At 39.4% G+C, this 27,367-nt stretch overlaps 4 protein-coding genes across 5 annotated transcripts; 3 read left to right on the forward strand and 1 right to left on the reverse strand.

Annotated features, from left to right (window-relative positions):
- Positions 1 to 308: 308 nt before the first annotated feature.
- Positions 309 to 2,449, forward strand: H1-5 (H1.5 linker histone, cluster member). 2 transcript variants are annotated; one of them, XM_070515449.1, is made up of 2 exons: positions 309 to 1,063; positions 2,221 to 2,449. In XM_070515449.1, exons 1-2 carry the CDS (start codon positions 387 to 389, stop codon positions 2,447 to 2,449), a joined length of 906 nt encoding a protein of 301 aa, XP_070371550.1. In that variant the 5' UTR covers positions 309 to 386. The 2 variants fall into 2 exon arrangements, with proteins under 2 accessions (XP_070371550.1, XP_044633016.1); XM_044777081.2 differs by lacking the exon at positions 2,221 to 2,449 and adding an exon at positions 1,938 to 2,076.
- Positions 2,450 to 2,886: 437 nt separating this feature from the next.
- Positions 2,887 to 3,267, forward strand: LOC106823476 (histone H2B type 2-E). The gene has a single exon (XM_014829188.3). It carries the CDS (start codon positions 2,887 to 2,889, stop codon positions 3,265 to 3,267), a length of 381 nt encoding a protein of 126 aa, XP_014684674.2.
- Positions 3,268 to 10,739: 7,472 nt separating this feature from the next.
- LOC106823473 (histone H2B type 1-N) lies at positions 10,740 to 21,703 on the reverse strand. Its single transcript, XM_014829186.3, has 2 exons — positions 21,109 to 21,703; positions 10,740 to 11,608 (listed from the first exon to the last, which is right to left on the reverse strand). The coding sequence occupies exon 1, from the start codon at positions 21,592 to 21,594 to the stop codon at positions 21,214 to 21,216; it is 381 nt and encodes a 126-aa protein (XP_014684672.1). The 5' UTR covers positions 21,595 to 21,703; the 3' UTR covers positions 10,740 to 11,608; positions 21,109 to 21,213.
- Positions 21,704 to 21,788: 85 nt separating this feature from the next.
- LOC106823469 (histone H2A type 1-D) lies at positions 21,789 to 23,820 on the forward strand. Its single transcript, XM_070515450.1, has one exon. The coding sequence runs from the start codon at positions 21,920 to 21,922 to the stop codon at positions 22,310 to 22,312; it is 393 nt and encodes a 130-aa protein (XP_070371551.1). The 5' UTR covers positions 21,789 to 21,919; the 3' UTR covers positions 22,313 to 23,820.
- The last annotated feature ends 3,547 nt before the right edge of the window (positions 23,821 to 27,367 follow it).

Below are 27,367 nucleotides of genomic sequence, written 5' to 3' on the forward strand. Positions count from 1 at the left end.
GTGCAACTAACTAGCGCGATGCCTGAAGCCAGGTGGATTCATATGAAAAGCTGAAGGGATTTTTTAAAATATCTCTCATCAACTGCGCGTGACTCATGAAAACACAAACAAATACGTGAACCTGAAGGCTGTTTTCCTCCTTTGGAGCTTCAAAGCCTCAAATTCTGTACTATTATTTTCAGCATTTAATCAAATTTTGGGGACTAAGAAACACAATTTGGGAGTCCAACCGGGAGAGGCGGGTGCCTGAGGGCGGTGGATTGGCCGCTCCACCAATCACAGGGCAGCACCGGCTTATATAAGTCCCGGGCCCGAGCACTACAGCATTGCAAAACTTGCTCTTTGGATTTTGAATCTCTCTTCCTCTAGCGGGTACTCTCATCACTATGTCGGAAACCGCTCCTGCTGAGACGGCTGCCCCGGCGCCGGTGGAGAAGTCTCCTGCCAAGAAGAAGGCAGCCAAGAAATCCGCGAGCGGTGGCGCGGCTAAGCGTAAGGCTACCGGGCCTCCAGTCTCTGAGCTGATCACTAAGGCGGTGGCCGCCTCTAAGGAGCGTAATGGCCTGTCTTTGGCTGCACTGAAGAAGGCCCTCGCGGCTGGCGGCTACGACGTGGAGAAGAACAACAGCCGCATCAAGTTGGGCCTCAGGAGCCTGGTGAGCAAGGGCACCCTGGTGCAGACCAAGGGCACCGGCGCTTCGGGCTCCTTCAAGCTCAACAAGAAGGCGGCTTCCGGGGAGGCGAAACCCAAGACCAAGAAGGCGGGGGCAGCAAAAGCCAAAAAGCCCGCAGGGGCCACCCCTAAGAAGCCCAAGAAGGCTGCGGGAGCCAAGAAAGCTGTGAAGAAGACCCCCAAGAAGGCCAAGAAGCCCGCGGCAGCTGGTGTCAAGAAAGTGGCTAAGAGCCCCAAGAAGGCCAAAGCTGCTGCCAAGCCGAAGAAGGCTGCCAAGAGCCCCGCCAAGCCCAAGGCAGTGAAGCCGAAGGCGGCGAAGCCCAAAGCCTCGAAGCCTAAGGCAGCCAAGCCCAAAGCTGCAAAGGCGAAGAAGGCGGCTCCCAAGAAGAAGTAAGTAGTCGGCGTTTAGGACTGACAAAACCCCAAAGGCTCTTTTCAGAGCCACCCAGAGGTCTCCGAAAATAGCTGTGCACTGAGTCACCTATGCTATCATTAATGTCACCTTCTCACCGGTTTACACAAGAGCTGTGAAACAGTACATTTTTTTTCTTGACGTGACATAGGTATTCGCAGCTTTTCTCCTGCTTGTCGTTTTAAAGCGAAACTGTTAGTGTTCGCTAATGGCGTAGTAAGCAAAGTTCAGGCGTTTAAATCCTAAACCCATAGGAGTTAGGAGCCGTTGCCAGTGGCACCCCCTGTAAAACTGTCCCAGAAATCTTGTATGAGTCGGTGACGGTCGCTTTTTAAGATGTTTGAATTCTCGGTGCGTAACAAGGGAGAGGCTGAAATTTGAAAAGCCCGCGCCGCGTTACCATTGGGCAATTCTTGCTCAATCGGCAGTCCTACTTAGATTTATGTGCCACCTAAATGCCAGTTAATATGCTACTTTAGGTGATCGACTGGCAGTATATGCATCCATATAAGCCACAAGATCTAACCAGGGGAGGAGAGGGGCAAGTATCCTATACGTGAACGCTATAGTGCATTTAAGATTTTAAAACTAAATCGACACAGAATAGAAAGTTAGCTGGTACAGCTGTGGAGGTATATACTGAATTTTGCTTTTTCTGAACGGATATGTAAAATTGAATTTAGTGCTTGGACACATAAATTGTAAGCTCAACAAAACATTACGTGTTGGTCATTTTTCTTTGACTTTTAAAGTCTATTGCAGTAATCAAGATGAAATACCAACTTCTAACTACCCTTACCAATTTCAGGGCCTAATACTGTTCTTTCCTAACAAAATTCCTGTTTTTTGCAGACGCTCCAAGGAAAGCACTATAGTAGGGATCCAAGAATCCTAACATGGCATGTAAAATCTGAACATGAAAACTTATTCCTTAAAATTACTTGCTAAACTTGTAGACGAAACGATTTCCTTCTCCCAGTCAACAGTGACAACCAGATGAAGTGAAACTATTGTCCCAGCTCTTCTGTAGAAATAGTAGGTGGCTCTGAAAAGAGCCTTTGGTTCGGAAGAGGTTGTTATTGAGGCCTTACTTGCCCTTGGCTTTGTGATGACTCTCGGTCTTCTTGGGCAGCAGCACGGCCTGGATGTTGGGCAGCACACCGCCCTGCGCGATGGTCACTTTGCCCAGCAGCTTGTTGAGCTCCTCGTCGTTGCGGATGGCCAGCTGCAGGTGGCGCGGGATGATGCGCGTCTTCTTGTTGTCGCGGGCCGCGTTGCCCGCCAGCTCCAGGATCTCGGCCGTCAGGTACTCCAGCACCGCCGCCAGGTACACCGGCGCGCCGGCCCCGACCCGCTCGGCGTAGTTGCCCTTGCGGAGCAGGCGGTGCACTCGGCCCACGGGGAACTGCAGCCCGGCCCGAGAAGAGCGGGTCTTGGCCTTGGCGCGAGCTTTGCCGCCCTGCTTGCCTCGTCCAGACATCGTTGAACAGCACTAAGCAGAGAAAGTAAGATCTGAATTAAACCACTCAAAGCTGCAACACTTATAGTCTTTACTAGGCGCGAAAAGGAAGCTGTGTCATTGGCTAAACTTACAGTTTCACTTAAACCAATGGAATTGTGGTTTTGAAATACTTTATTTTCATTGGACAAATATGTGACGTCATCCAGATTTCACCACCAATCAGACACGTGATTTTGTCAATCACCCTATTTGCATAAGAAACTGTAAATAAAGGGGATACCTACTACCCCACACTCATTCTTCCTTACTTTTCCGCGTCTTTGGCAGTTGATTTTCGTCATGCCAGAGCCCGCCAAGTCTGCCCCTGCCCCGAAGAAGGGTTCCAAGAAGGCGGTGACCAAGGTCCAGAAAAAGGACGGCAAGAAGCGCAAGCGCAGCCGCAAGGAGAGCTACTCCATCTACGTGTACAAGGTGCTGAAGCAGGTCCACCCCGACACCGGCATCTCGTCCAAGGCCATGGGCATCATGAACTCGTTCGTCAACGACATCTTCGAGCGCATCGCGGGCGAGGCGTCGCGCCTGGCGCATTACAACAAGCGCTCGACCATCACCTCCAGGGAGATCCAGACGGCCGTGCGCCTGCTGCTGCCCGGGGAGCTGGCCAAGCACGCAGTGTCGGAGGGCACCAAGGCCGTCACCAAGTACACCAGCTCCAAGTGAGCCTGCCGGCAGCTACCCACAACTACCCACAACCCAAAGGCTCTTTTCAGAGCCATCCACGCTTTCTAAAGAGAACTGGCACCCAGTTTATCCCGTTTTAGAGGAAGACAAAGGCAGGTTTTAATCCGAACCCTTTATTGTTCCTAATTTTGTACAAAAGTTAATTTTTGGTCTTGTGTGTTTTAAGTAAGATTTTTTTGTGTGCATTACAAAGATCAAATCCAAAGTGAATTTTGTTGTGCTTATTTCACTTAGTATCCAGACTCAGTGCTGAGAGTCACTGATTAAATTTGTGGCTAAAAGATTTCAAATGCTCTTTCATGTGAAAAAAAACCCCTAACAACTCTTAGTGAAAATCATTGGATGAACATCTACTTCCTTTACAGGTTACACCACCATTTTTCATCTCTACCCACCAACAGTAGGATGCCCTGAATATCACATCAGTAATAATTAGTATACTTTTAAAAAATTTTATCCTTGTGCTTTCTGGCTTTTTGTGTGTGTGTATGAGGAAGATTGGCCCTGAGCTAATATCTGTTGCCAATCCTCTTTTTGCTTGAGGAAGATTGTCACTGAGCTAACATCTGTGCCCATCTTCCTCCATTTGTGTGGGATGCTGCCACAGCATGGCTTGACCAGCGGCGCTCATTCCTCGGTCAGGATCTGAACCTGTGAATCCAGGGCCACCGAAGAGGAGCACAAGAGCTTAACCACTATGCCACTGGGCCGACCCCTTCACTTGCCTTTTAATGTTTCACCACTTTTCAGGATGGCATTTCTGTACACTGATTTTTACATGGTCAAAATTTTTCTTGGGAAAAAAGTTTTAAAATGTAGGTCAGTTTCTTTTCTGAGTCAAGTCAACTCCATGATACATTTCATTGTATTCCCCCCTAACCTTTTTTTTTTTTTTTCTATAATAAGGGAGACATTCTAAATGAAATGGCAATCTTTTTGAACTAAGAAAGAGAGAGAGTGGCAGGAGGGCATTTTCCCCCCGAGGGAAGCACAATCTCCCGTGTTTAGGCAGGTGTTTTAGAGCTTGTTCAAGAATCAATGTGGGAATACAAGTCCCTACGATTCTAGAGACCATCAGATATTAAGATCTTAAAGTCCAGCATCTTTATTGTCTTTCTAGCTATTACTCAATCTTTTTCCGTTAAAGGACAGTAGGCCCTAGAAGGGCTTGTGTGAATAAAAAGCACAAAATTTTGGCTGAACTCTTTGAGCTCAGAGAGCAAAAGACAGAGTTAAGCAACCAAATCCACTGACACAGACTGTGGCTGTCTTCCCTCCAGCCTTGATAAAGTGGCTGGAAACACTTGGATAATAGTAATGAGGTTTAATATTAGTCCATTTCCTTACTACATCAATCAATATCGAATATAAAATTACTACTATTACTGATGCAGTGAAGAAATCAACTAAATTAGGCTCACAAAGGTACAATTATTTCCTGAAATGTACCTTAGAGCTGTTCTCTTGATGTAAAGTCCCTGTTCGTCTACCATCCAAATCCTGTTTTTCCTTCAAAACCAACCCCAAATCTAATATCCTCTGAAATCTTCCCTGATTATTCCAGTTTGCATTTGTTTCCCTGCTTGAAGCTTCTCTAGAGTTTTTTCTTTCCTGTTTCCTGTTTCAACCTCTTCCACATCCATACACCTTGCCTATGTGCAAACTGGGACCTCCCTCTCTTTCCCGTATCTTTGCAATTTCATCTCCATTAGACCTAATAATTTCAGAAGTGTAATTTATTTCTAAATAGTCTTCTTATAATATTTAACATTTTTGTTTTTGTTTTATAATCCTTTTTTTTCCTTTGGTGAGGAAGATTGCCCTGAGTTAACATATGTTGCCAATCTTCCTCTTTTTGCTTGAAGATTGTCCCTGAGCTAACATCGGTGCCAATCTTCTTCTACTTTGTATGTGGGATGCTGCCAAAGCATGGATTCATGAGCAGTGTGTAGGTCTGAAACCAGAATCTGCACTGCCTGAACCGCAGGTTGTGGAAATGGAGCACGTGAATTTAACCGCTATGCCAATGCTTTTTTAACTGACATTACCTATCTCCTCTATTATGGTTGGTCTATGAGACCTATAGTGGTACCCAGTTTTGAAATTAGGAGACCAATTCCTAAAATATTTGGCCATTTACTTCAAGAGGCCAGCATTTTGACTTCTCTGAAACCCATTTTCAGTATCAGTAAATTGGAGATAACAGCAATTCATAGTCACATGACTATTGGGAGAATGGGTGAAAATGCTTTGTGAGCGCTTTATGAATTGTGGATTATTATGCACAAATATATTTTTATATATTAAAAATGAATCTTATACATTTATTTAGTATTTGAAAGGGTTAGGACATTTTCACTTACTCATCGAACTGAATCTCAAAGTTCAGCCCATACAGTGTTGACTATAGTTGTTTCCTAGTTCATTTTTAAATTCAGTAAATATTTGTTGGCTACATATTATTTCCCAGAAACTTCTCTAGGCACCGGAATTATAGCAGTGAACTAAACAGAAAAAGAGTCATGGATTCATAGAGTTTATTTTCTCTGATATGTCAATATGGGAACAGACGAACACATAACAAAAAGAGTGTGAGAAGATATTAAATGTTTGGGAGGAAGACAGAGCATAAAATGAAGATAGGGAGTGGTTTTGTGTTTTCCCCTTTAAATAATATAATCACAGAATGCTCATCAAAAAGGTGAAATTTTAACACCTATGAGATGAGGGAGTGTGCCATTGGGGAAAATTATTCTAGGCAGAAAGAAGAAGGAACAAGTAAAGAAGCTCTGTGGTAGATCTGAAGTGGGGAGGTGGCAGTGTTGAGGGGTGAGGAATACCTGGTTTTAGTCAAGGCACAGCAGGTGGCCAATGTGGCTGGAATGGAGGGAGCAAGGAAGAAAGTTGGAGGTGGGGTAACTGAGGTAGGAAGGGGGCTTTCCAGAATGTGTAGGACCCTATATGACAGAATAATGGCTTTGGATTTTATTGTGATATATTTCAAATTCTCAGTAGCTGCAGAAAGCTGTGGATTTGGGGTGATCAGCTGTGACTCATCTCAACCCATGATTAAGGACTTCAAAGGGACAACATGCAAGGTGCTCTGTGTGTGAGCACCATTTTGCTTCTTGGCTAAAACCTCCTAGGGAGGTTAGAGGAAAGGAGGATTCCTAGGTTAAGTCAGGGCATCAGGGACCCCAGAGAATTACCAGACCCTTTCCTACAGATATGAGCTCTAGGCCCTTTACTCACAATATTTACTTTTTGTTCCAGAACAGTATCCTTCTCCACAGCCTCCTGAACTGAGCAAATTCTTGTGGGAAAATCACCAATTTTGAACCTGCTTCCAGCTGGGGTCACCAGGGACCACACAAACCAAGGGCCTCTGACAAATAAGACTGTCTTTCAAATACTAAATGCCATGCCTACCATTTAATACGTATGTCCACTCCTGAATTTTAACTTTTCTGCCACTTTTTTCTTTAACTTTTTCTGGCTGACCTTATTTCCACCTTGTCTCAAGCCAAGAGAGCAAAATCTCTCATATTTCTTGTCATGGTACATTGTCCATAAAACTAGCTAATAATCAAATGACCGCTCTCACTGGATCAGTTACATATTCCCAGTTTCTCATTCCTCTTGCATCCAGTGGTTCATTGGTGGTAGAACTTTGGAAAAAAAATATGTCATTGCCTTGCTTCCACCTCAGAGATTATAATTTAATTGATCAGGAGAGAGGCCTGGGCATCTGGTCTATTTGAAACTCCTCAGATAATGCTAATGGCTATGGGGGTGGAGAGGAACACTGTGCCCACCATTGGAAGTAGCCTCTAAGGTCTCCCAGTGACATCCTGCCTTCTGATATTTGTGCCCTTGTGTAGCCCTTCCCACATTGTACTAGGGTTAGCCAACAAAATATGGCAGAAGTGATGGCACGTCACTTCCAAGGTTAAATAAGAGACTTCCATCTTCATCCCTCACACTCTGTCTTGGATCACTTGCTCCTGAGGAAGGAGAAGGAAGCCAGCCCTTGTCGTAAGTAACCCTACAGAGATGCCCACATGGTGAGGACTGAAGCCTCCAGCCAACAGCCATATGAGGGAGCCTTTTCTTGGACCTTGGGAGGGAGCTCCAGTCCCAGTCAAGCCCTTCTTCCCAGGTTGAACCTCCTCCAAGAAACTTTCCTGATTGCCATGTTCCAGAATAATATTTACTTCTCCAAATTCTTACAGCAGTTAATATTAAATATAGTTTAATGTTATGTTATTATTATTACTTATATTACACAATATTATATTTCATATAACTTCACTTATATATTTATAATATATAAATTTTCTATATTATCTAATATAATTAGCATTATATTAATATTAAGATATAATTTATATATTTATATACCATATCTAGATATATAATTTATTTAGAAATATAAAATGTCATCATAGTATCATTTTGCTATGTACTGTTTTGACATTGCTTACATTGTTTTATTCAGTAGTGTTCACACTTCAGTCATTTGAGTGCCACTTTTACAAATTTTTTTCTTTTTGTTATATCTAGGTACAATCTATACTATTATTTACTTAAGATTTTTCTTTAAATATACTCTTTAGAAGATGAAATCAATTTATTTTAAAAGACAACTTTACATCCCTACTCTAGTGGAAAATTTCTACCTCTGACCATAAACAGAAGGTCAATGTAAAATAATATTTTTAAAATATACATATTGTTTAATGCCAGTTTTATGCTGTTTGCTGCCTACTACTTTGAGCCTGAGAGTTGTTCTTTGTTATACAGTTAGAAAAGGGGGGGTGAGGAGGTGTTAAAACATGATAGTCAGGCCTTAAAGACCCTCAGCACGAAACTGGCTCTTCTCCAGTTACTTGAAGATTTAAATAGAGTAGGAAAGAGAATGATATATTCACTCTCTGTTGCAACATTTCAAACACCAAAGTCCGGGGAGTAGCCCCAGGGCTGAGCGGTTAAGTTCGCGCGCTCGGCAGCAGGCGGCCCAGTGTTTCGTTGGCCTGAATCCTGGGCGCGGAGATGGCACTGCTCATCAAACCACGCTGAGGCAGCGTCCCACATGCCACAACTAGAAGGACCCACAACGAAGAATATACAACTACCTACCGGGGGGCTTTGGGGAGAAAAAGGAAAAATAAAATAAAATCTTTAAAAACAAAAACAAAAACAAATACCAAAGTCCACATACTACTTACAACAATTTCCCATGCCCCCAGTGGTACTTCATACAGATCTGGGAAAATGCCAGTTTAATTAATGTATTATTTAATTGAGCCACTATTATATGCCTAACTCAGGAAATATAAAAATATACAACCCAGAGAAGCTCACATTGTGGTGGAACACATAAAAATTATACTTATTTTTATTTCTCACACTATTTAACAAATACTTATTTTCTTGAAAGAAAAAAATCTATACAATGCCTTTTTCGTAGTAACTTTCACATAGGAACCTCATCCAGGTCCAAGAACGTGCTCGGAAGCAGTGTACGTCATCTCATAAAGTCCTTCTGAGAAAACTGGGGCCTTATTATTGGCTCCATTTTGCAGAAAATCAAGAGAATCACAGACTTGTTAAATTTTCCAAGATACCCAGCCAGCAACCATGGAGTAGAGCATCAGTCTCCAAAGAGTTTCCAGGGCCTGTGCTCCTTCCATCTGTTAAGGCTGCTTGAGTAGCTTCTTTATTAATGTGGACTATCAGAATGACCTGCTTTGGTGCTCTACCCAGTTTTTATATTTTCAGTATTTTATTCTCATTCTTGTTTTTCTCTTGCTTATTGCCCTATACATCTGGAAATTCTTGATTCAGTTTTCTCTAATACATTGCTATTTGTGGGGCTACTGAACATCAGAGTTTACAGTATGGCTCTGCACTTAAGGATCTGCCCTCAAGGAAAAAACTGTACAGCGCTTACATCTTGCTTTTGGAATATGGATGAAAAATAACTTTATCAGCTGGCATTTATTAAGTGTGTACTATCTTCTAGACACTGTACATTCTCTAATTTATTTTTCCAATCCAATGAGGCAAGTACTAGCAGTATCTTAGGTTTACAGACAAACAGACAGATGATTCAGAATGTCACATTATATTAATGTGTTGGCTGCTATATTAGTTTGCTATGGCTGTCACAGCAAGTTACCCCAGACTGGGTGGCTTCAACAATAGGAATTTATTTTCTCACAGTTCTGGAGGCTAGAAGTTCGACATCAAGGAGCCAGCAGGTTTGCTTCCTTCTGAAGGCTGTGCGGGAAGGATCTGCTCCAGGCCTCTCTCCTTGGCTTACAGATGGCCATCTTCTCCCTCTGTCTTCACATGTCTTCCCTCTGTACATGCTTATGCCCAAATGTCCTTTTCTTTAAAGGACACTTTTCATATTGGAGAAGGGCCCACCCTCAAGACCTCATTTTAATTTAATTACCTCTTTAAAGACTCCATTCCCAAATACAGTTACTGTGGCACTGTGGTTAGAACTTCAACATAAAAATGTGGGGGGGGCATGGATATAATTCACCCCGTAACAGCTGCCTTCCTTTAAGTAGAATAGCCATAGAAATCAGGGGTGCTCTGGACTAGGCCTAGCTTTGGTTCTTTGACAAAAAGCAATGAGACTGACAAGAGGAAACTAAGAATAAGGAAAAGTTAATGTTTAAACTGCTATTTCAAAAAAATCTATTGAAAATAATTAAACAACATTCGTGTGTCATCTACAGTGATACCTTTTAGTCTTCACGTGCACAAATCTGGACCGCTACCCTCTGGGAGCGAGAGCATAGAGGGTCTTCCCATTGGGGCTGCTGCTTCAGAGAGATGACTCTCATGGTCTATTTCATGACAGCCTTGAAGGCAGAAATTACGGTTAGATGTGAGATATACTAATAGCTCCATTCAGGGGCCTGGCCCGGTGGTGTAGCGGTTAAGTTCGCACACTCCATCCCGGAGTTTGCAGTTTCAGATCCTGGGTGTGGACCCACACACTGCTCATCAAGCCATGCTGTGGTGGCAGCCCACATACAAAAAATAGAGGAAGGTGGGCACAGATGTTAGCACAGGGCCAATCTTCCCCACCAATAATAATAATAATAATAATAATAATAATAATAAAATAATAATAACTCCATCCATTGGGCAAGTTTCTCTCTGCTCTTTGGCAGCACGATTTAGCTGCAAATTGGCACACATTTCAGACAAATGATATACAGGGTGTCTGCAAGCACTATGTGATTGCAATTTTTGAACGTTAACTTTTGGAAAAGTTACATATAGATTTTAGTTTATCTTAATTTCAGTACAATATTCAACAGGGAGACTTTGCTATACATGCTTGTTGCCCTCAGGAAAGGAAAACATTATTAATTGTATGATGATAGGGAGGAGTTATATGACCCTCCAAAGAGAATTTGACCAGAGTTCCCCAAGAAAAAGTTTCCATTTTATTTTTTTCCTGTCCTTGGGAACAAAAGGAGGAAAAACATTTTTTAAGTAAAGAATGGCATCTTATTTGTGCTATTAAAACAAATATGAACAGCTCATCTCCATTTATTTCAAAAGAATTTAGTTTGATGGTATAACAACAGACCACAGAATCTATCATTTTTACAGTGAAGGTCACTGCCATGAGGTTCATAAACAGACTCTGTCATTGATCCTCCAGCTACTTAGACAAAGTACTCCCCTTTTCTGTGCATCAGTTTATTCATCTATAAAATAGATACAGAATGATAGCAGCCTTAAAGGTCTATTGCAGGCCATTCATCACCTTCCTGCAGAGAATGAACTGACGGCAGGGATACTGGAGCAGCAGGGCACAGTGCAGACGAATTTGTATGTATTCTTCTATAGTTCTTAACTCCATCAAATTACAAGTGAAAAGTTATTTAAATTATGGTTTGTAGCTTGTAGAAGTCTGTGGGTGGGAGTAAGCAACTACTGCAGGTTGATAAAGCTGAAGAATTAGGCATCCCAACTTAAGAAGTCAGGACGGTATTCAAAGATTTCCCTCCATCTAGATTTTCCAATCCAACAAAAACACGTTAGAGGATCATCAGGGCGGCAGAACTGGTGAAGCCATTGTAGATGTCACTCTTAGCTCTCTGATGAACTCAGTGTTCTGATGGCTTGAGAAGAATCGTCTTAGTGCAAGAAGTGGTGGATGTAATTGTAGAAAACAGGGTGGAAGTGAAAGTTCAAGGAAGAAAGATGTGATTAGCAGATAAAAATGTCCTAGTTGGTGAGGTGAAGATGTTTGAGTGGTTGAATGTTAAGCTCCTTGGTGTGAACCCTGCAAAAATATAGAGCCAGAATGAAATGCCTATACTTCAAGAAATTTGACTCAAATATGACATATACTTTTTTAGGTACATCCTATTTCCTTTACCAATAAGGTGGTGGAATTAATCTCTGTGTTTTTAAACTTTGTACTTCACAGACACTTTAACTATAAAAGTTACTGATTTCTTTAAATTTATAAACATGACTTCTTGACTCAACAGTATAGTGTTTAGTCTCTTCCTCTAGTCCTATGACCAGTTATTTATTTACATTCAATTGGCCATCTCTTTTCTTTGGTCATTCACAACTAACTCACCATGGCAACTGATTTGCTAACTTGAGCATCATTAGTGAGAACTTGAGTTAGTACATGAGGAATCCATCCCTGGACCAGAGGGAATGACTGTACCGGCCCATATCAATTTTATACAACTGCATTTTAAAGATTTTAAGGATTGGAAATCCTAGAGAAATTTAGGTGCTGACGTTCAAAAAGCATGTTAACGACTACTATACTATTGATTATATTTCCAGTAATGGTAGACTAGACAACTCAAATCAACCCTAATGCTTAAAACAACTACAAAACAATCTGATTGAAGGGATCAGGCAGCTATCAAGAGAATGAAGAATTACAGAGCCAAGAATCGGAAAAAGAAGAAAACCCAGAGTATTATGCAGCTGGAAAATAAGACAGAAGGAAAAGCTTCATATGCTGTTATGGAATGATCTTCAAGATATATATTGTCAGTGAAAAAAGCACGTTAGAGAAAATGGTGTGTAAGATGTTACTGTTTATCTAATAGAGGGCTGTTAAGAATACATACATATATTGCTTATAATTAACAAACAATGGAAAGATAAACCATAGTATGAAAAGTTGACCTTGGAACTACGTAGAATATTTTATGTAATAATAAAACCAAATTTTAAAAGCCCAATCCTTAAACATAAACAGCAAAATGAAGCAAATGGATCTGTGTATCCAGATGGTAACATAAGCACACAGGAAGGAATGTTCCAAATACTTTTAAAAAACAGTAGTTCCAGCATTCCTAGTGTGACATACCCTAAGGCAGAAGCTCTCAAACTTTCCAGTCTCATGACCCATTTACACTCTTAAAAAGTGCTGAGGATCCAAAGACATTGTGTTTCCACAGGTTATAGCTATTGACATTCACCTTATTAGAAATTAAAACTCGGAAAATATTTATCAGTTCATTTTAAAATTACAATAATAAAGCCATTTTAACATATCTATTCTACAAAGATAGCTATATTTTTCAAAATAACAAAAGATTTAGTAAGAAGAGTAGCATTGTTTTACATTTTGCAAATATCTTTAATGTCTGGCTTAATAAAAGAAAAAGATTCTTGTATTTGTTTCTGCATTCAATCTGTTGCAATATAACTGTCAAGTGAAAATGACAGTGGAAAAGGAAAGTAAGTTTCAAGATAATTATGAAAACAATTTTCTCCTCACAGATCCACCAAAAGGGTCTCAGGGACTTTCAGGGTCCCCAGACCACAGTTTGAGAATCACTGCCTTTAGGACAAAAAAGAAAGCAAAGCTTTCATTTATTTATTTAGTAACCATATTGTTGGTGGTACCATTGGGGTGGCTGTGTCAGAAGCTGATACACAGGATAATTTGAGAATGCCTCAGGAATTAGAGTTTGGATTCCCAACAAAGGCAGTCATTAAAATGAAATTTGCTCTTCTGAAATGAAATTTCAGTGAGTGAAGCATCAGTGGGTTTCTCAGGGAGCTCTTTTTTGAGCCTTGATCTATAGGACTGCAGGAGGTGGAGCTTTCGCTAATGTAAGTACAACAGAATCTTAAGAGCGAGAGAATGGGTGCTCTCTGGGGCACATGATGCTGATCTCAGCCATGTAGGGATCAATGACCTGGGAAAAGATGAATTGTGAGATGTGCAGTGTGAACTTCATATTCAGTTCATCATAGTATTTGTTCCAATTGATTGTTATCATGGATTCTTGGCTTTTTACATGCTGAATCTATTCCAATTAACAAGAACGATTTTTCTGTTTAATCTTAATTCTCAGATTAGCACTACTTACACAGTGGGGATTCTTTCAGTCTTTCTTGCCTCTCTCCTGCTCTTTTTTTTTTTGTATGGAAGATTGGCAACAGATGTTAGCTCAGGGCCAATCTTCCTCTATTTTATGTGAGAGGCGCCACAGTGTGCCTTGGCAAGTGGTGCTAGGTCTGTGCCCGGAATACGGGAATCCCCGGGCACCGAAGCAGAGCCTGTGAATTTAACTACTCCACCACTGGGCCAGCCCCTATTGCTCTAACTCTTTTTATTGTTAATCCAGAGATCTGAGATCATCCTTGCTTTCAGTCAGTATGATGTCCTAGACTCATCGGGAATTCCCTTGCCTCAAAACTTGTAATCAGTTCCTCTTCAAGGACTTTAGCTTCTTGCATAGAGAGAGAAATCTCCATAGCAGGGTTTATGTTCGATTATTCTGCACGAGTGCTGATGTACCCAGCTAGCTCAGGGGACCTTGAGACCACTTTAATGACACATTAAAAATACTGTTTGTAAAGGCTAAGTGCATGTTACCCTTTACACTGAAAGTTTTTTATCTTGTCCTAGCATAAAATACTTTTTTAATCTAACTCATTTTTCTTCCTGAGCTAACAGCTTCGAAAAAATTTTAGAAAGCATACAATGGACTCTTATCCAGGTACATATTAAAAGAATTCTCATGATACATTAGGAATTTTAATATTCCACTTTGATGGGCTAGCCCAGTAGTGTAGCTGTTAAGTTCCAGTGCTCACTTGGGGGCCCTGGGTTCTCCAGTTTGGATCCCGGGTGCAGACCTACACACCACTCGTCAAGCCATGCTGTGGCGGCATCACACATAGAACCAGAAGGACATACAACTAGGATATACAACTATGTACTGGGGCTTTGGGGAGGAAAAAAACTCCAAAAACCATTGCCATAATATTCCACTTTGAGCTTTTGCAAAAATTAATATAGTCCACAGCTAATAAATATGAGAATACTCTTACTATGGTGGGGTTTTTTTTCAATGTATAGTTCCAAATGATTCTCCCTGTCATTATCATCTGCACACCAGTTATTTCTAAAAAATGGAATTTTAGCATTTCTAACCACTCTTACTCCAAGAGGACACCAAAAAATACAAAGGCCTTGAGTGTCCTGTTTCTGATTATTCCATTAATTCCACTAAATATGTATATGCAAAATATATGTATAATATCTATATATTTCAGTGTATGTTTGAATGCATAAAGTGAATTTTGCTTCATGGACTATATAGCTAAAATTTGGAAGGATAGGATCTATCTATACTCCCCTTCTCCCTACTGTTCCGTACCATGAGCATGAAGTATTTGGAGACTGGACAGACTATGCCTCTGTGTTTTTTGGCACCTTCTTGGAATAAGAATTTTGTAAAAATTAAAATATAAAATATTTTAGTGTATATGTCTACAAATAATACATATTTTATATGTATATACTATATGCATCATAAATATATGCACATATATAAGCACATATGCACTCATAATGATTTTAATTGCAGGCAGCATTGAATTTCAATTTCTTAAGGCTTTTGCCAAATACAAATACATTAACACATACAGAATACCTTAATATTCCACTGATTTATTTTCAAGATGTCAGTTAAAAATGTTGGAAACAAACAAGTAAATTAAGATGAAGCTACAGTGGAATCAAATTAATAAAGAATTATTTTTAAAAGGCTGGTGTTACATTTATACAATGGTATCTTTCAAATTTGAGTGGGAGAATTTTATATGGTTCCATATTCTCAAAACACTGTTTCACAAGAACCAACTGGTAAAAGACACTGGTATATTTGGATTATAACATATTTTAGATGCAACTCCATGTTTACATCACATATACATACTCCTAATATTAATTAAAGTGCAACTTGATAGTTTTCTTTTTGTTAGACAAGTGCGGGAACTTCAGACACTCACCATCATCAAACATTTAGTTCTATGCTGATCCTGAATATTTGCATGAATAGGCCATCCTTATACTCTCAATTTTATACTCTGTATTGCTTTCACAATTAAAGCAGACATGATATAAAAAATCATTTTTAAAGAATTAAAACACATCAAAAATGTCAATTTATTAATGGATCTGTTCTTCATTCTAAGCATCTGAGGAAATCCTCTGGGAAATATTTTGTTTCTATGTTTTATTATAACATATGTTAAAATTATTCTTTTTAAAGTCATGTCTAATATAAAAATTCAGAAATTTGGAATTATAAATAAATTATAAAGGAATATTATTTATTTTAATAAGCACATTAATTAATAATTTAACTGTTAAATTAATTGATTTGATTGAACTATCAATTTAATTAATTTATTAAGAGATAATTAATATTCATTACTTTGATATAATATACATTATATATAATATTATATATTATAAATAATTATAAATAAATTATAAATACAGTTTCCAAAAAGATATAGTCCAGACCTATTCAATCTGAATGTGAGACGAAGATTCAAAGTAGTGTGCCTCTTCCCCGGTCTCAAGACCTTAGCCTTGAGAGACTTTTCACGGTAGGCAGTCATTTACATCTTGCCATATGGCAAATTAAACATATTAAGTCACCTATATATTTTCATAGGCAGTTTGAACAAACAGGAAATTTGGCATCGAGTGGTCAATTGGTAGAATAGCGTATGTTTTGTTGTTCTTGAGTGACAAGATAGTTCAGAAGTCAACTAGCTAAATACGTAAGAAATGCATAAACAACTATATGTTGCATATCTTTGCCTTTCTTTTTTTTAAGACTTTATTTTAGGTTCACAGCAAAATTAAGAGGAAGGTACAGAGATTTCCCATATACTTTTTGTCCCCACATATGCATAGCCTCCCTCCTTATCAACATCTCTCACCACGATGGTACATTTGTTATAAGTGATGGACCTACGCTGACACATCACAATCTCCCAAAGTTCATAATACATTAAGCTTCGCTCTTAGTGTTGTACATTCTGTGGTTTGGATAAATGTATAATGAAATGTATCCATCATTATAGTATCATATAGAATTTTTTTCTAAAGATTGACACCTGAGCTAACAAGTGTTGCCAATCTTCTTTTTGTTTTTCTGCTTTTTAATCCCCAAATCCCCCCAGTGCATAGTTGTGTATTTTTACTTGTAGGTCCTTCTTGTTGTGGCATGTGGGATGCCACCTCAATGTGGCCTGATGAGTGGTGCCATGTCCGCCCCCAGGATCCAAACCAGCGAAACCCTGGGCCGCAGGAAACAGAGTGCGCCAACTTAACCACTCGGCCATGGGGCTGGCCTCTCATATAGAATATTTTCACTGCCCTAAAAATCTATCCTCCACCAATTCATCTCTCCCTCCCCCCAAATGCCTAGTAACCATTAATCTTTTCACTGCCTCTATAGTTTTTGCCTTTCTCAAAATATCATACAGTTGGAATCATATAGTATGTAGCATTTTCAGATTGGTTTCTTCCACTGGTAATATACATTTAAAGTTCCTCCATGTCTTCTCATGGCTTCACATCTCATTTCTTTTTAGCACTGAATGATACTCCGTTGTCTGAATGCATTACAGTTAATATTTATCCATTCACCTACTGAAGGACATCTTTGTTGCTTCCAAGTTTTGGTAATTATGAATAAAGCTGCTATAAACATCCACGTGCAGGTTTTGCATGTATACAAGCTTCAACTCCTTTGGGTGAATATCAAGGAGCACACTGCTGGATAGTATTGTTTAATAAACTACATTAAGCATTGACCTCACAGGTCATCCATAAACACAGGTTGCAACCCCCACTGCTTCTCCAAATGGCTGCACTAGGACCTGGCCTGAGTCTCTGCCCTTGTGTCTTGAAATTTAAAGGTTCTCCTCAAATTAATATCCTTGGCATCCCAGTGTTCCCTTACAGCTTTTCACAATTTCTCCATTAAAAATAATTGCTTATTTCTAATGTAAACACAGACCTTTGGCTGAGGCACTTAAGTTATTCTTCCTTCTATCAGGTGTGGGAATTGTTACAGACCTGCAGTGGGTGGGGTTATTTGTCCTCAGAGTCTATCCCCATCTAGTTCTTAGCATTGTTCTTTGCACTTTTAGGCCCTTAATAAACCCTTAATTTGAATCAGTCACATCATTGACCCCTAGGAATACTTATGTGAGTGTTCAACTCTATAGGAGTTGATAGAAATTTTTTATCATTATTCAGGTCTGTAAAAATTTCCTTGTGTTTTTGTTAATTTGTTTGTTTTTTACTACCTCACCTCTTCTTTACTTCACGAAGTCTCCCAACAGGCAGCATTTTTATGATTTAGTGACAATATCAGAAAAGGTGAACCTCTGAAATAGAAGTTAAAAGGTGTTAGGAAATGGATAAACTAGTCATCTGTAGAAGTAATACGCATTTGAGAAGGTTTGGATATTTTTGGAGGATGAGATGCATGCGTGTTCCGCATCAGGGAATCTAAAATGTAACTAAGATAAGTGGTAGCCAAATTAAAGTGCCCAATACAATGTCATAACTGAAGGATGGTAAACTACATGGAATCTAGACAGGAGTGAAAAAAGAGTTAAGCTTTGTCAGTACATTTTGAACAATCTCCATGGAAGGAAGTGCTGTTTCCAATGACAAAAACATAAATTTCTCTAGGCTGAACAAAGGCCATTTTCAGGTGACATAACTTGGAAAAACTGTCCTTCAGAGTCTCTGATCTATTTCTATGCTCCAATCAGTTCCTTTCTGTTCTATAAATTGTTCTTTAGGGAAAAAAAAATAATTGACCTAAAATTATTTGGGGCAAATCACATGAATTCTTGAAGATACTAAGTATAAACCCCAGTGTAAAACAATAAAGTGACATCCAGGTTTGGATTAGCTCAAATCAATTTCCCAAGGCTGATCAATGATAGCATAAATTAATCAAGATAACTTCAGCAACAAAGGGTTAGACCCTTACCTTAGCTCACCAAGGTGCAAATAACCCACAAAATCTAGCTTTGAGTTTTTTTTTAAAATTTTTCTCGCCCTCTCTTTTAGAAATTTTAACTTTCTAACTACTGGAGTGTAATGAACTTGACATGTAAACCTTGTATAGAGGGGCCACCAATTTCTTCTGCATGCTCCTTTCTATTCTGCCCACAGGCTTTAGCCGGCCCCTCCTTCATATTCTTCTAGACATCTTCCCCGCTGACAATTCCAAGTCATCAAGCACTCTCTGATAGACCAAACTTATATATATATGTGAATATATGTATATATGAATACCTATATATATATATATATATATGACTATATGGAGAAAATATATATATATATATATATCCTGGGCCTGGAGAATGTGTTTAGGTAACTTAATCTCTCTAAATGCTCTTCCCATTTCCTCTCCTGAATTTCATCTGCTGTTTCCTCATTCTGTAAAACAAAACAATATCAGAATTTTCTGCCAATGATCTGAATTAATGGATGAATGGACAGGATCAAAGGCACATGTACTCTGAAAAGTAGTGATAAAAAAAACCCCAAATGTATGGCGAGTATACTGTCCTCAAATATCTTGAGAGGGACATGGTAGGAGAGAAGATACATAAATGAAAAAGTATAATTTCTCTTCTAACAGAATTGAGGGAGGGATATACATACATATATATTTAAATACATAAAATACATACAAAATACACACATGCACATGTATATATACACACCGCCATCAGGGAGCTGTCACAGAGATTTTGAGAAGCTGTATAAACAGGAAGTTTACAAGAGCTGGAGGAGCTGGAGGAGCTGGAGGGGGCAGCTACTGACTCTAACTGTAGCCAAAATCTTGAGTGTTTTAAGTCCACAGGCCATTTTAATGACCTCTGTCTTCCTTTTCTCCTACTCTTTAAAAGAATGTTAATATTATCTAGAGAAACACTATTAGGTTCTCACGTATGAACTTTCCTTTTTGACAAATATACGATGCCTAGAACTTGTTTCTATACACGGGTTGTTTCCCTCTCTATTCTATTTTTCAGCACAGTATCTGATACATAAAGGGAATACATGTAACGTCCACTTAAAGTATAAAGCAAAGTATATAAAACACTCATGATAGAACTAATCCCAAATCTAGAATGTCGGCGTATTTACTGGTTTTTCCCTATCCCCTTGCTCTGCCTTTATCCCTGAGGTACCCACTGCCTGATATTTTAAAAAATTTATTCATGAAGTTCTCTTTAACAGATACTTTGGTTCTATTTTTGAGCTTTATAAAATGTTATATATGAAAGTTCTGAGATTTATGTTTCTGAAATTCAGCCAAGTACTGTGTATTTCAATTATTTTCTCTGCTACATGATATCCCATTGTGTGAATATACCTCAATAAATGTGTTTGTTCTTTTGGCCATGAACGTGTGGTTGCTTCTATTTTGCTGTTAAGAATAGCGCTACTCCATTTTGTATGTCTCCTGTTGCGTGTGCACACAATATTCTCATGTAAACACCTCAGAGTGAAATTATCAGTGGAGTGTTGTAACTGGATAAAAGGTATCGTCAAAAACCTTCAGCTGATACGGTTCAATGTGGAAGCGTTTCCATGCCGATTCCCGGCAAAAACCAAATAGTTTGAAATATGCCATTCCTGAGGGCTTAAAATGCAGATGGATTTTGACTTCCTGAATTGGCGAGGGGGTGAGGGAACAGCCCTTCTCCTGCTCTACTTCCCAGTTTCTTAAAATTTCTTCCACTTAATAGAGAAATAGTAAATGCAAGTCCCACAGAGAGAAAAATATGCAGCAGACCCTGACAGAAAGGGTAGCGAGTAAAACCTAACCCCTTTCGTAGGGGAATTTCACTCAGAGAAATGAGGAGAGGGTGAAATGGCAGATTTCCTACCACAAAGCCACACTTCCCAGAATTCTCCCAATTAGGACAGACTCGCAAAGGGAAATCGGTGGTTAATTTCAAACTGCCCGCGCAGCGTCTGGATTGGCTCTCGGTGCCAACGCGGCGCCTGACTGACGCGTAAATTGGGTTCACTTCCATTTTTTTTCTTCTGCCTTTCTAAGTTAGTATGTGGCAAATCCAAAGTCAGGGAAAGGGAAGAGAGCCACCACAGCCCCCAAACGTAAACTCAAATAATTGAGACGATCTATGTTTCTTAGAGTGTGCCAAGCGCTTCATTAGTTCAGGCACGCGGCAAAATGAAGGACAGCGCTCAAGGAATTGCTGGCGAAAACTTCTGCTAGGGTAACATTTTTAAAGGTGAGCGGATTTTGTTTGGGGACAAAGGGTACATTGTTTTTCTTTACTACATTTATCTAATGAACGTGATGCTTGTTCATAAATGTCTCGAGCGTTGCTGCATCACGTACATTGTAGTGAAAATAAACTCGAACAAGATCAAGATGTGGAAACGCGGAAACGGTTCCTCTGTAGCAAATAAGAAACACTTACCGCTGTAAAAAGCGAGTGCCAGGTCTCTTTGGAATACTGAGTGGCTCTGAAAAGAGCCTTTGGAGTGTGGGCCTAGCTTGACGAGTCACTCCGCTGCAGACGGGCTCACTTGGAGCTGGTGTACTTGGTGACGGCCTTGGTGCCCTCCGACACCGCGTGCTTGGCCAGCTCCCCAGGCAGCAGCAGGCGCACGGCCGTCTGGATCTCCCTGGAGGTGATGGTCGAGCGCTTGTTGTAATGCGCCAGGCGCGACGCCTCGCCCGCGATGCGCTCGAAGATGTCGTTGACGAACGAGTTCATGATGCCCATGGCCTTGGACGAGATGCCGGTGTCGGGGTGGACCTGCTTCAGCACCTTGTACACGTAGACCGAATAGCTCTCCTTGCGGCTGCGCTTGCGCTTCTTGCCGTCCTTCTTCTGGGCCTTGGTCACCGCCTTCTTGGAGCCCTTCTTCGGGGCAGGGGCCGACTTAGAAGGTTCAGGCATGGTCGACAACGATGGCAGAAACACCAGAGGGTAATAAGAAGAATGAGTATGAGACTGTAAATGTCCTCTTCATTCACTGCTTCTTATACAAAGAAGGCAGTGAATAAAGTCCTGTCTCTGATTGGTGGAGAATCCTTGAAACGTCATGTTGATTTTGCCCAATCAAAATAAACATATTTCAAAACCACGATTCCATTGGTTTAAGTGAAATTGTAGTTTTAGCCAATAGTACACTTTCATTTTCGCGCCCAGTAAAGACTATAAGTAATGTAGCTCTGGTTGGCTCAATTCAGACATTAGTCTGGTCAGTGGTTGCATCTTCATCATGTCTGGACGAGGCAAGCAGGGAGGCAAGGCTCGCGCCAAGGCCAAGACCCGCTCTTCTCGGGCCGGGCTGCAGTTCCCCGTGGGCCGAGTGCACCGCCTGCTCCGCAAAGGCAACTATTCCGAGCGGGTCGGGGCCGGCGCGCCGGTGTACCTGGCGGCGGTGCTGGAGTACCTGACGGCCGAGATCCTGGAGCTGGCGGGCAACGCGGCCCGCGACAACAAGAAGACGCGCATCATCCCGCGCCACCTGCAGCTGGCCATCCGCAACGACGAGGAGCTCAACAAGCTGCTGGGCAAAGTGACCATCGCGCAGGGTGGTGTGCTGCCCAACATCCAGGCCGTGCTGCTGCCCAAGAAGACTGAGAGTCATCACAAGGCCAAGGGCAAGTAGAAGTTTGGCATAGTGTGCAGCTTAGATCTCCTGTCCAAACCAAAAGGCTCTTTTCAGAGCCAACCACTTTATCACAAAAGTGAGCTGTGTCTTCAAGTGACATTGTTCCAGGATAGCAGAGAGATGTTGAATATGAACTAATACTATAAAGAAAGTTTGACTAAGTCATTTAAAAAGTATATTGTTATATTTTCCTAAGGCCCTGAATTAATTTGCCTTGTAAAGAACAAAACCCTTACTGAATAAATACAGCTTGAATTTGATAGACCCGCTAGAGCAAAATTTGGATATCCTGGTGATAACCTGTGTAGGATTAAATGTCCATCTGGGACAAAAATTGAGCACCCTATGATTTGGTCTTTGAATCTGACTAAGGACACCTCACCCTCCAAAATGGGGATGCTGTAGTAATCCAGGCAGGTAAATTCCTCGTTTCGGTATCCGTTCAGGCAGAGAATACAATTCATAAAGGACTGTTTACATAAATGGTAGTGAAGTAAAGGTGGTGTGGAATTGATTAGGAAGGTCGTGTGCCTTAACAACAAATATTACGAAAGGTGGACATTGTAAATCAGATTCTTTACCTTACCACATCAGGATCATATAGTCCTGGTATTGCCGATTTTTGCTGTCCCCTTCCCCCACCATCATCACTCAGCCTTCTCAGATCACCAAGTCACCCCAGCTAGAGAGCCTTCAATTCCTCTCCACCTAAGTGCACATCAGCTAGTTTAGTTTTTCCTCATGAATATATCTTAATGGAAATGAATTTCTATAGCATTTCTAGTCCATTGGAATAAACATATTTTCCAAGTCTTGAAATATTTGTATTTCCTATATTTAAATCTCAACTACAATCACATGCAAATAATATTCCTTGGAATAAAAGTGATTGCAGCAATCACAAAAAGGAGGTAAATACTACCTTTCTTTCCTTTTCTTTTTAGCTTATGATTATTTGATGTTGCAGTACCCAAATCCTGATTTCTATGAATCTTATAATTCAATTTTTCCCTCTTAAAAAGTCATCTGCATTATTTGTGTAAGTTTTAAACAACTAGAACTAGAAATGTCAAGTAGAATAAGTGAAATAGCTCCAAAGGAGACCCCCTTGACTTCTTTCGTTTTTAATAATATAATATTATGTTGTTCTTATTATTGATGTTGGTGATGCAATTACTAGCACTTGCTTTATTGCATTGTTTCTATTCCCCCCTTTAAGAACCACCACATTGTTAAAATCATACCATTATAACTATTGTTGTGGTTTGATTTATCAAATCAATGAACCTATAATCAAATAACTGACAAATGAATATAAATTTTTATATTTTAGGTAAAATAAAATATTCAAGTGTGATATGTATATCATTGTTTATAATTCCACTTTTTTTAATTAATTGACTATTACGCCAATCTCATTGGAAAAAGCACCTACGAGTTTACTTGATACATGAACAGGAACTATCCACATAATCAGAAACAAATTAAAACTTGGATTTAAAAGTGGAGATAACAAAACTTTCAAAAAAATCTTGCTGGGGCCAGCCCAGTTGCCTGGTGGTTAAGTTTGGTGCACTCCACGTTGGTGGCCCAGATTTGGTTCTCTGGTGTGGACCTACATCATTCATCAGCCATGCTGTGGCAGTGACTCACATACAAGACAGAGGAAGATTAGCCACAGAGGGTAGCTCAGGATGAATTTTCCTCAAGCAAAAAGAGGAAGATTGGTGACAGATGTTAGCTTAGGCAAACGTTCCTCAGCAAAAAAAAAAAAAAGTCTTGCTAAATAATTTAGATATTTTTAAGTGCAATTAAATCCTGAAGAAGTTTTTAGAATGTCATGGTTTATACTTTAAAGTTATTTTCATAAAAGGAAAAGTTCAATTTCAGTGGCAGAAGATTTATGAAAGTATTATTTAAACTTCCTTTCTGGAGTTAGTCTTCTTATTAATTTCTCTCTTTACAGACTCTGGACAACTACAAAAGCACCCCACAGTGTCTTTCCATATTAGATTTATTGTGCATCTTATCCACTAATTTACAAAGTCCCTTAGAGACTGAGTTTTATTTATATTTACATCTCCCTAGACCCTAGTTTAATGACAAGCCCATAAAATACGGTCAACAAATTTGTTAATTTCATAATAAAATTAAGTGATATAAAATAAGAGCAAAAAAGAAGTTGAGATTAAATGAGGATAAGATTGCATAAAGGAAAATGTAGGGATTGTTAAATGAATATTCAAAGTAGTTAAAATGGAGGAGGCCGACTTAAGATCAGAGGGGTCCATGGGGCAAAGACCAGTTGGAAAGACTTATCCTGCCTTATCACTTCACGATAGTAATTTATCTGGAAAAAGGTTGATCTGGATGACCTTGTTAATTGAGTCTACCTCCTGCTTCTTCCAATCTATCAACAATCTCATATTTAAATAAATGCTACTGATTTTAATGAAAATTAATTACCTACCGGAATAATGAAAAAGCTTGAGTGACTTTGGGGTCCAGTAGTTTGGAGGAAGGCAGGGACACTGGACAAGGGGCAAAAACTAAAGGCGGAGAATTAGGGAGCTCCCAACAATACACATTTCTGAGGCTCCCAAATAATGCCTTTCTCCTAAGATTGTTTTTTGTAGTTTTTATAAGTTTCTCCTTTTCCAGACTTTTATCTCCGCTTACTACTGCAACTGTTTATATAAAAATATTAATTTTACTGCTGTAGTGGTAGTGTCTGAGAGTGGGGTTTTCGTAAAGATGGAGCAGGAATGGGTCCTTTACTGTGACCATCCTCCACTTATATTTTTAGTTGTTAGGATACTAATTAAAAGCTGTTTCAAAATAGAGAATACTTGATAAAAATTTACATCCATATATCAGAAATTTGCACAGAAGAACAAGGTAATAAATGTTTATTTTATTCAGGCTAATAAATATTAAAATGTACTTTGACCAAAAATAAATGTCAATAAAAATCTATAAATGCATGTTTAAAATGGCTCTGGACTTGGTGTTAATAACAGATATGTAGTAAAAACAAATGTTATTTAATATATTATTTAATATGAAATATACAATATTTTAATGTATCTTTTTAGTATTTATTAATGTAAATATATTTTAATATACTTGATAGATATATAAATGAAGAACCTAGGAGGGTAAAGGAAAATTTGTCCCTCCCCCACACTTTCCAGGTTCTTTTGACTGGTCTATTAATTAAATTAACATAACACAGATTAACAGAAGAAAAACAAATTTCATTTCTTATGTACTGGAACCTCACATAAACATAAGAGGTTCCAGGGCAGTTAGGCAATTGAGGCTTATATGCCATCCTGAGATTTGGAGAAGGGGATGGGGGCCTGAGGCTTCAATGGGAAGGAAGACAATTCACAGGAAGAAGGAAAGAGCAAATGTTTGATAAACAAATGTTTGTCAAGCTATGCAGAGACAATGGGACACAGAGAGGAATTTGAAGAAACAGGCCCTGCCAATCTCCCCCACAGTTTACCACACTAGCCCATAATTTTCGTAGTTATCTCTGGTGATAGCTCTCTTCCTGGACCAGGCCCCCTATCTAAATTCATTCAGGCAGTTAACAAGGAGGTAAAAAGCTCTTCCTCAGTCTCCTGGGCCTTAATTGTCTTCAGCTTAAAATAATCTACATGCCAAAGTGGCACATTCTGGGAATACTGGTTCTGAACCCATTCAATATAAATACAGAATATTTTAAATCTAGTTACTAAAAATAAAAATTACTTATTATATTAAATAGAGGTAGGCTCTATACTCAGTATTTTATAACAGTTATCTCCATTAATTCTTACAGTAACTTCATGAAGTAAGTACTCTTCCTACTCCAATACAACTTTATAGATGAGCAAAGATTTTAGACAGCATAAGCAAGTCAGCTAAAATTTGGTCAGTAGAGAAGATTTAATTTAAGACCAGGTTTTTCTAACTGCAACGTTTCAGCTTGTAACCACTTTTCAAACAAACAATTGAAGAATGAGAGGTTACATTAAAATAGTTATTAGAGTTTTAAAAATTATATTAGTGTTGAAACAATTTCAGAGGATAACCCTATATTTGTTGGGGGGAAATAAAAAAGAAAATTCACTGTATGAATAAAAGATTATTCCATTTTAAATATTGTATGAAAATCAAATCTTTAGTTTGGTCACTAAAAAATAAAAGGCTTTTTAAAAAACTAGAAACACCAAGTTTCTGGATATGAGAACTTGATTTTTAAAGGATTTTAATTCTATTCCAATTAATTTATAAAGTTAATGCAATTATGATTAAAAGCCCAAAGAAAATTGTTTTCAAAGTCCACAAAATGATTGCCCAAAAGAGGAATCTTGTGAAACTAGATTAGGAAATTTTGAAAATAAATAATGAGGAGAACTGCGGTACCAAATTATGATCTCTAATACAACTACAGTTTAAATTTTTTGATGTAATAGAAAAGAATAACTTGGGGGAGGAAAAATTATTTTCCCTCCACCCTTCTGGTTTCTGTGACTGAGACACTCTCCCACCCTGGTAATAAGTCCGATTAACAAGAGACAAACAGAAGTTTAATAACATGTACATCTCATGTACATTGTGGGAGATCAGAATTGGCCACCCCAAAATGTATCTCTTTGCCTTGCCTTGATTATTTTTAAGAACAAAAGACTCTGAATGAGACTTTGACCTTCCCCCTAACTGCCTGAAAGAATTTAAGAGAGAAGGGCTTCCTGTCCCCGGGACAAGCCATCACCATAGATAACTCTGGGTATCCATAGACTGTGAGGGTCCTTGTTAAGCCCATTCTTATCAAAGTTCTGTCTACCAAACACTTGCTTTTCCCTTTCCGTGTGAATTGCCTTCCTCCCCTTTGAAGTCCCAAACCACTATCCCCAACACTCTCCTCTGTCTTTAGCCAAAAATAGTAGTTAAGGGAACAGCCTCCCCCATTTTGGTGAGTTGCTCAGTTTTCCTGAGTGTCTCCCATGTATACAGCTTTGTTTGATTTTCTCCTGTTATTCTGTCTCAGATGAATTTAAT

This window comes from Equus asinus, chromosome 8 (assembly GCF_041296235.1).
Source record: "Equus asinus isolate D_3611 breed Donkey chromosome 8, EquAss-T2T_v2, whole genome shotgun sequence".
In the NCBI taxonomy this organism is placed as follows: domain Eukaryota; kingdom Metazoa; phylum Chordata; class Mammalia; order Perissodactyla; family Equidae; genus Equus; species Equus asinus.

Excerpts from the sequence above, each read along its gene's own strand:
- H1-5 (XM_070515449.1), top strand. The coding sequence starts at position 387 with ATGTCGGAAACCGCTCCTGCTGAGACGGCTGCCCCGGCGCCGGTGGAG. Across the intron at positions 1,064-2,220 it reads AAGGCGGCTCCCAAGAAGAA|CACGGCCTGGATGTTGGGCA; the intron begins GTAAGTAGTCGG and ends CTTGGGCAGCAG.
- LOC106823469 (XM_070515450.1), top strand. The coding sequence starts at position 21,920 with ATGTCTGGACGAGGCAAGCAGGGAGGCAAGGCTCGCGCCAAGGCCAAG.
- LOC106823473 (XM_014829186.3), bottom strand. The coding sequence starts at position 21,594 with ATGCCTGAACCTTCTAAGTCGGCCCCTGCCCCGAAGAAGGGCTCCAAG.
- LOC106823476 (XM_014829188.3), top strand. The coding sequence starts at position 2,887 with ATGCCAGAGCCCGCCAAGTCTGCCCCTGCCCCGAAGAAGGGTTCCAAG.